General features: G+C 55.5%; 1 protein-coding gene across 1 annotated transcript in view; it reads right to left on the bottom strand.

The window, feature by feature from the left end:
- Positions 1 to 6,125, bottom strand: part of LOC103800753 (disks large homolog 2-like) — a gene marked incomplete at its 3' end in the record, with an annotated part of 15,861 nt that extends 9,736 nt beyond the window's left edge. Inside the window, exons 1-2 of the mRNA XM_009073134.1 lie at positions 6,079 to 6,125; positions 4,599 to 4,672 (exon numbers count right to left, since the gene is read on the bottom strand). Coding sequence (XP_009071382.1) covers positions 4,599 to 4,672; positions 6,079 to 6,125 — 121 coding nt within the window. The remainder of the gene's footprint in view (positions 1 to 4,598; positions 4,673 to 6,078) is intronic.
- Between the last annotated feature and the right edge of the window lie 2,762 nt (positions 6,126 to 8,887).

Consider the following 8,887-nt stretch of genomic DNA (forward strand, 5'->3'; position numbering starts at 1 on the left):
TTGTCCCAATGCCCTCTGCAGCTCTCCTGGAGCCCCTTTAGGCACTGGAAGGGGCTCAGAGGTCTCCCTGGAGCTTCTCCTCTCCGGGTGAACACCCCCAGCTCTCCCAGCCTGGCTCCAGGGCAGAGGAGCTCCAGCTCTCTGTTAACATGAGCTGCACAACTGTGATCTAATAACACACAGGATTTACCCCTGGAATAACTGAAATGAGACCCTTCTGCTCCCGGCGACTCACGTGGGGGCAGGAGCTGTGGGCACAGAGCCCTGGGCAGCTCCGAGCCCCAGGGCACAGTGTGGCTCGAGGGTTTCTGCCCCTCATGGCCACCGTCCCTCCTGCCAGGCCCTGTCCCTGCGGCCAGCCTAAGCTGGCTGGCAGGAAAAGGTCCAAGAGACTTATTTATCCAGGGCTCGTTAAGTCCCACTTGGAAGATGCAGGCTGTGGCCAGAGGGATTAAAAGGCCTGGCTTTAATTAACAAATCGCCCCCAGAGCCGCCGGTCAGGCATTTTGCTGCTGTGGCCAGGAGGGCACCCTGAGGACAGGCTGTGCCACAGAGGCACTGCCAGTGCCAGGACACCTTGTCCTGCTGCTGCTGCCCCAGCCCGTGGGCTGCCCCGAGCCTCGCCGAGCTCCAGGGCTCACAGCCTGACCCCACGCAGCAAACACCTCCCTGGAGTACAGCTGCTTTCCCAGGACAGCATCCCTTCCCAAAACTGCAGGAGGGACGAGCAGACCCTGGAACAGGATTGCTCAGGCACAGCACTTTTCCACCCCTTTTCCTTCCTAGTGTAACCGAAGCTCTGCTCTAAGGTCCCTCACGGGGGTGCACCTTTATATTAAAAGACAACTAAATCTAGATTATTAGTTTTCCAGTTCATTCCCATATGCACCAATTGCTGCTTGTCCCAAGCACTGAGGGCCAGCCCTGCCGGATTGCTGGAGTTTACTCCCTGGCCCTGATGCATCCACCAGGCACCTGCAAGGAGCTGTTTCACTGGTGGCCCTGGGAACTCACCTCAGAACACCTCAGTGTTTTTAAAGAAATCCACTCACATTGGAAGCACTGCCCAAAGGATGCACCTCCAAGCAGCATGAGGCTCCCCAAGGCTTGGGGGCAGGTCAGCAGGGATCGTGGAATCATCAGGGCTGGAGGAGACCTCTCAGATCATCGAGTCCAACCACTAACCTGCCACTGCTGGAACCCCCAAACCATCTCCTCCAGCAACAGATCCAGACACCTCTTAAACACCTCCAGGGATGGTGACTCCACCACCTCCCTGGGCAATATCCCAGTGGCTGAACACCCTGACAGGGAAAACATTTCCTAACATCTATGAATCTCGTGCTGCATCCCCAAAGCTCATGGACAGAAGGTAAAACCTGCTTATTCCCTGGGATGCTCAGCTGGAAACCTCTCTGCTCCTAGTGGGGCCGGGGTGGGCTGCCCTGGGGAGCAGAGTGACACCTGGGATGCGTTTGGGAAAGCCCTGGCATGGGGAGGTCGTACAGAGGCAAAGCCCCATCAGTCCCCCTGGGGGGGAAGACACTGGGGGTCTGGCTTCAGCCAAGGTGGTGACTCCAGAAGTCATCCTACACCTTTCTCCAGCGCAGAACACGAGGGAGTTGGGAGTGCTGGAGCACATCAGTCCAAGCTGTGACAATCTGTGCCTTGCAGGGACTCATCTGTGCCATCCCCAGCAGGACCCTGTGCCAGGCACCTCTGCCAAGGTGTCAGACCCATAAGGACTCATTTCCCTTTTGTGTCTGCAAATCAATTGCAATAATGCCTTAATATAGCCCAAGTGTCTGCAAATCCTCCTTTATCCCCAACGATGTCAGGAGAAAATCCGATCTTGTTATTAAAATGGGTGATTACTCCCAGTATTGCTCCAGACACACTCAAACTTTGATGGGGGCAGGAAAATCCCTGGACTTTCGCTCCTTCTGGGAGGTTCAGCCCGTGCCACCCACCTGCCCTCCAAGGAGGGGCTGCAGGTGCCAGTCCTGCCCCCCGGGCAGCAGGGGAGTGCCCCAGGGTGAGGAGGAGGAAGGTCTCACCCCAAGCCATGGGACAGCACGAGACTGACTGCAGCCAGCCAAGTCCTCAGGGTTGTGGTGGCAGCACTCCGGGCAGTGTGTTTTGTATCTATTGTATGGACACTTACTCCAATCAAACCTCTATTTGGGACCCAGCGTAGGCAAATAACAGCTCTTTAATTATCAGGCATCAAACTCTGGGTATAATGCTTATTAAGTCATACTTAGGGCCAGATAATCTAGCCTATTTTGGATCCCTCCATCTAATCTTTCCTTTCTGGCAAAGGCCCTGGAGCTGATGGCCATGGCCCCAGTACCTTCTCTTCTGCAGAACAAGGTTTGACAGGAAAACTCCAGGTGAACTCACAGCTTCAACAGACTGAGATGGTGTTTCCTTTAGGTACTTATCAATCCTTTAAATTTCTTCAAGACTCTCAAGCTTCTCTGGTGCCTCTAATCCTGCCCCCACGAATGCCACGGCTGCAGTTCTCGGGCACTAATCTCACCTGCTCTTGGCTCCCTGCACCACAGGTCAAGGGGTGTCCTGGCTAATCTGCTTGTTTGGCCCAACTGTAATCATCTCCGGCACCCCCTGACCCCACCGGCTGCTGCGCCCGGAGCCTCCTGAGCCAGCAATGTTCAATTACATCTCCCTTAATCCCTCTGTTGAGCCTGCAGCCCCCGCCAGCTTTTTCTGTCTGGAGGAAGGGGCAGATTGGAGGTGAATCACTTGCTGCCCTGTCCTAAGAAGATGAAGGTCAAGATAATGAGATCTCGGTGTTTCTGAGAAATGCGTCTTAATCAGCATTTCCCTTTGATGGCTATTCTTTAATTCGAGGTTCATGCTGTGGGAGCTGCCAGGTAACCCCTTTGAACTTCTGCTGAGGTTCACATGTGGCTTTCCAGCTGAAGCCACAGAGCAACAGACCCGGGGCCAAACGCTGACCTGCCGCGCTGCACTGCGCGGGCTGAGCGGCCAAGGGAAACCAGGGGAACACCTGCAGCCAACCCGAGAAACTCAGCAAGGAGCCTTTTGTCCCAAAAAAATACTCTGAGCAGCTGCACCTATGGCAGACACAACCATTCTGCAAGCACTGCTTGGTCTCAGCAGAGAGGGATGATTAAACTGCCAGAGGGCAGGTTAGATGGACACTGGGCAGGAATTCTTGGCTGTGAGGTGCTGAGGCACTGGCACACGTTACCCAGAGCAGCTGTGGCTGCTCCATCCCTAGGAGTGTTCCAGGCCAGGTTGGATGGGGCTTGGAACACTCTGGGCTGGTGGGAGGTGTCCCTGCCCATGGCAGGGGGTTGAAATAGCTAAGTTTTCAGGTCCCTTCCAACCCAAACCATTCTGGGATTTCTGGAGGACAATGACTTGTCTTGGGCATTTTATACCTCACAGAAAAGGATGATGACAACTGCTGATGGCACCAGAAAACCCACATTGTTACACTTTCCTGCAGCACATCACCAGGTGCTGCAGAGTGTCTGCAAGGCCCTGTAGAGACCCTCCGGCCACAGCCTGGAGGAAAGGAGAGGAACTGGGGCCCAGTAACGTGGCTCACCATGGGCTGCAACCTTCGTGCACTTCTGCCAGAGGTCAGTGACAGTCCCATCAGGCTTTGCTGGGTCTCCTCCTTTAACAAGCTAATCTAACCTAACAGTCAAAATCCCATCAACTCGACCAAATCCACCTCTGGAGATTAAAATATCATATTGACCAAGCAAAGACATTGCTCTGAGTACCCGTGAACCTCATGGCCAGGGGAAGAGTCAGCAAAGCTGTTCCTCCACGGCAGAAAGTCCCATTACCCCATTAATCTATCACTAATCCCTAGTGAATCTCAGGAAACCTGAACTTGTTTCTCTGGCGAGTCTGAACTCTCAGGAGGGATCACCACAAGGTCGCCCAGGGACCCCTGAGGACTCACAGCTGCTCTGTGGGAGCATGGACTGCATTAGGGGGAGGCTGGTGGAGTCAAGACACCTCGCTCACGCACCGTGAGCCTGGGACTTTCTCACATTCTGCTGGGGATGACCTTCTCCTTTCCCTTCTCTTCCTCGCTTTGATGTTCAGAGCGCTGTGGAAGGACAGCTGACTCACCCAGGGCTCATACCCTTACCCCGGGCCAAAAGTTCCAAAGCAGCTCAGACAGCACAGGCCCTAGCAGAGCTGCAGCCCCTTGGATCACCCATCAGGGTAACTTCCCAGGGGCAAAGTCTACAGAAGGCCCAAGAGGCAGCTGGGAAGTGCTGAGGACCTGTTTATTTCTTCCACTTAAATTTTGATTTATTCAGCTTAGGCAATCTGGAAGGTCTCTGCCCCATGTCCTGCTCAGGGCAGGGGCTGTGGCCCAGGCTCCCACACAGCCCTCAGGGCAGCTGCTCCCTGTGGCATCAGTGGTCATTGGGCCTGGGTCCCATGGCCCCGCGCAGAAGGTGCTGTCAGAGGCTCGACAGGTACAAGAACCAGCACCTCTGAGACACCAGACTCCCTGGGGGCACCCCAGGGCAGAGGGCACCGCGGCCATGCCCTGGTGCCCTCACAGGGTCCCAACTCACCCAGCCCATTGGCGCAGTCGTAGAAATCGAAGCAGTGCACCGTCCGGTCCATCCCGTAAGGTCCCATGAGTGTCCTGGCAGAGAGAAGAGGAGCATCTCTTTGTCACGGGCCCAGCCACACAGACACCGAGTGCCAACCAGCACCCACAGACACGTCCTCCCACCGCCCCGGAGTCGCCTGCCAAGCAGCGCAGGAGGGGCTGGGGCACAGCCCCGGGCACAAATCAACCTCCCCCAGGTCCACATGGATATGTGCAGGGCTGGACGTCATCCTCCCCACCCAGCAAATCTGCTGAGCCTGTCTGGGATTCATTACCCCAGATTATCGGGGCTGGACAGCTGTGCAGCTCCCGGGAAAGGAGCTCAGAGCAACGTTCTGGGCATAAAGCAGCTCCAGCAACACAGGCAGCCTGTAATGAAGGCAGCTGGGAGAGATCCACTCCTGAGGCTTCGGAATGAGGGGCTGCAACAGGGTGTGCAGGATCTGCTGAGGCTCGGCCGGGGCGGGGGGGGAGGCCAGAGCAGGTGAACAAGCACTGAGCACCTGAGATTACCCCGAGTCAAGAAACTCTCCCAAACACAACACAGTCTCCCTGCAGACACCCCCAGGCAAAGTGGGTGTCCCAAACGAATGACCCCACAAACATCCAGCCCCACTCTACCCCAAGTGGGGCTGCCAGACTCCAAGCCCAGAGCCATGGGCACATCTCCTCCTCAGGTGACCCACAGTGGTCACCCCCATGAGGGGGGGTCAACCTTGACCTGAGCAATCCAGAGCCAGGTGTGCCAGGTGGGAAACCAGGGCTGAGCAGCTCCAAAAACTCCCCAGGATTTATGTCACAAGAGAAAAGGTGTTTCCAAATCAGTATCAAGTCCCATATCTGGCCACGGACAAGGAGGGACAACCCTGTGGGGCACAACAGGCTCCTCCAAGTCCAGCAGGACACGGGATAGGGATGAGCCCCAGGAACTTCTCAAGGATCCAAAATAAATCTCGGAACATCAAGCTATTCTGCACAAAGCCACTAACACCCACCTCTGAGATTCAGACTGGAACCTTTTTCACCTGGTTAAAAAATACCCTCCTTGGTACCCTGGCAACGTTTCACATCTTCAAGCCCAAACCTGGCTACATCTGGCTGGCTGAAAACTGAGCCTGAAGGCATCGCAGGGAGCCAGAGCAGCCCTGGGCCCAGGCTGAAGTTCACCACGCAGAGGGTGGCACAGCAGTGCCCGTTTGGTGCCATCAGCCTCTGCCTGCGGTGCTGGTGGACACAGAGCAGCACAGAGCTCTGCGAGGGCCACGCTCAAACCACCCAACCACGGCAGTTAGCAACGGTGTCCTCAGCTCTCCCTGCCACACAAACCATCCCTGCCACCCAGCTGGAGTGCTGGAGATGCCACCACAGAGGGCCTGTGGCTAGGGGTGGCCACAGGGCCCCCAGGGCTGCCCCACGTCACCCGCTCCTGCCCGGGTTACCTGCTGATGATGATGGCTCCCTTGTAGAGGACAGAGACCGCGGGCATCGTGCCGGCCCTGCCACGCCGCTGCGGCAGGAATCCGTTAAAACGATGGAAAAACCACGGGAGAACCAGGGGGAGGCCGAGGGGGTCACGTGGTGTCCCCGTATGCGTGTTAATTCCACCCAACGTTAACACAGATCAGCTCAAAACATCTCCAACTTTAGATTAAAGCTTACGCAAGCCCAAGCCAACACAGCCCACCAGGAGCCCCTTCCCAGCCCTGGGTGGGAGCCTGGCAGAGCCCCCAGCACTCCCAGCACAGCTCTGGACGTGTCGCTGGGACCTGCCCCTCCAGGGCTGAGGGGCAGAGTTCAGTGTGCAACGTGTGTGCTCACCATCCCCGAAGGATTAAATCCCCAGCAAAGCTTTGGAAGTAATAACAGACTGTAGCACTTAGGGGTTTAGGGTTGCTGGTGATTTTTTCCTTCTTTTAGCATCCTTTCCAGCCCACAGAATTTCCTTCTTAATGCAAAGCAAGTTCAGCTGTTCCACTGGCTGCTGGGAGGTCAGAAGCAGAATTTCATAGGATCACAGCATGCCAAGGGGTCGGAATGGAGCTCAGAGACCATCCAACCCCTTCATAGGATCATAGCATGCCAAGAGGTTGGAATGGAGCTCAGAGACCATCCAACCCCAACCCCTGCCCTGGGCAGGGACACCTCCCACCAGAGCAGGTTGCTCAAGGCTCAGCCAACCTGGCTGTGAACACTGCCAGGGCTGGGGCAGCCACAGCCTCCCTGGGCAACCTGGGACAGTGTCTCACCACCCTCACAGGGATAATGTCTGCCTAAGATCTAGCCTAAACTTCCCTCATTCAATTTACACACATAAATTTGTCTTTGCCTCTTCCACCCCCAATCTCGGTGCACCTCATCCGCTGGAGAAGCAGATGAACCCCCACCTTGTGGGATGTGTGGATGGAGGGATGAAACAACATTATCCAAGGTTGGCTGGTGAGTAGGGACAGACTTGGAACAAGCCACCTCAGGGCTTGGCAGGAGCAGGGCTGTGATCTTGGTGGAAAAGATCTGCTGGTCTTTCCTGGGAAGAGAAACTCTCAGGAAACATGTTCCCTTGGAGCTGCAGGACACAGGTCCTGCATCCCAAGCAGCTCTGGGGGACAGCTAAGGTCACAGGAGAGCTCCTGGCCCTGACTCCACCAGCAGTGTCCTCCTCGTGCTGTCCCCACAGCCGCTCCACAGGCTCCTGGCCAGGCCCCATTAGCAGCACTCGCCCTCGTTAGCTGAGCAGCAGCCGTGGACGTGCTTGCTTGGGACTGCCAACTCTCTGCCAAACTTTTCCTTGAGTCTGATGCTGTTGGACATTACTTTTCCAATGCGTAAACAACTAATGTTATCAGCAGGAGCTTCCCCAAAGGCCACATGAAGCTTTGCTGGACAAGTGCAAGGTGCTTCAAAAGAATGTCAAACGGGCAAAGTTCTCCTGCATTTTAACTGCCTTTGTTTCAGGTGACTTCCATGGAGAGCATTCAGATGAAACGGCAAAAGCTGAGTAGATTCAACCTTTAGGTGGCCAAAACTCTCCTTAAAAGAGAATTAATTGAACTGCAAGGTCAAAATTTGGCTAAACTCGACATCCAATGTAGACGCACCTGGGGGCACTTTATGCACACCCCACCATAGCACCTTCAATACCAATCCCTTCAGCAGCTAACCCTGAGCCTCCTCACCCTTCTCAGACGCCCCTGCCTCACACCAGCTGGGTGGGATGTGCAGTCAGTAAGTCTTGGAGAGAGACCACAAGGTACAAAAGTGCTGACAGCAAAACACAGCACAATTCAGGTGCATTTCCAATGCATTTTTCTGAGAGATCACAAAGGGGAAAATGTGGGAGAGTGAAACTGGGAGCACTGGGGAGAGGCACAGAAACCACTGCCAAGAGGAAGCAGGTAGAGAAGGTGATGAATTTGGGTTTCAGAGAGGAAAGTGGGGAAGAGGATGGCTGAAACAAGCACAACCAACAGCAAAGTAATTTTTTCCCATCACTCTAAGTCTCCCCTTGTCCTTCCTACCCAGACAGCAAGTAAACAGTCCACTCAGGGAAGGTCATCTCCAGGGCATGTTCAGGTCATACAAGCAATGAAATAGAGTCACTGGTCTCCTCAATTATTCCAGCCCAAACACGAAGGCTAAAACCCAGGAACCAGCCAAGCCTGGGTATACCCAGACCCTGCTGGGATGACTGCCCAGGTCCCCCAGGGAGCTCCTCTGACTGAACCAGGTGGTTTGGCCAGGGCTAGGTCACCCCTGAGAGGTGAGAGCTGCAGGCAGAACCCTGAGCCCGGTGAGGCCAAGGATGGCAGAGCTGGGCATGGCAAGGCCGTGCCAACAGCAGCACCACCAAGCTTGCAGGACACCTCCACACACGGCTGAGCAGGGAACGGGGTCCAAGAAGGTTTGTGTGGGTGGGAATTAGCGATGGAAAGACATCCTGTGGCGGCCGCAGGTCTGTCTGAGGGCTCTGAGCTCCGGAAAGCAGCGCTAAGAAGGGCTGAGATGGGAGGGACCAGCCTTCAGCAGGGCACTGTGTCACGGGCCTGGCACCCGGGGCTGCACTGGGGCATCATTCAGCGACTTCATTTCACGACACAACAAAACTGCTGCAGGCTGCAGAGGCGTTTACAGCTGAGTAAGAAACAGAAAAATGCAACTGTGCTACCTGCAGGATCAGCAACAAAGGGTCGATAATAAATCAGGAAAGAAATCAGCGAGGAGCTGCCCCTGGAGCTGCCCCCACCCGGGGTG

Source organism: Acanthisitta chloris, unplaced genomic scaffold, assembly GCF_000695815.1.
Source record: "Acanthisitta chloris isolate BGI_N310 unplaced genomic scaffold, ASM69581v1 scaffold15544, whole genome shotgun sequence".
NCBI lineage: Eukaryota > Metazoa > Chordata > Aves > Passeriformes > Acanthisittidae > Acanthisitta > Acanthisitta chloris.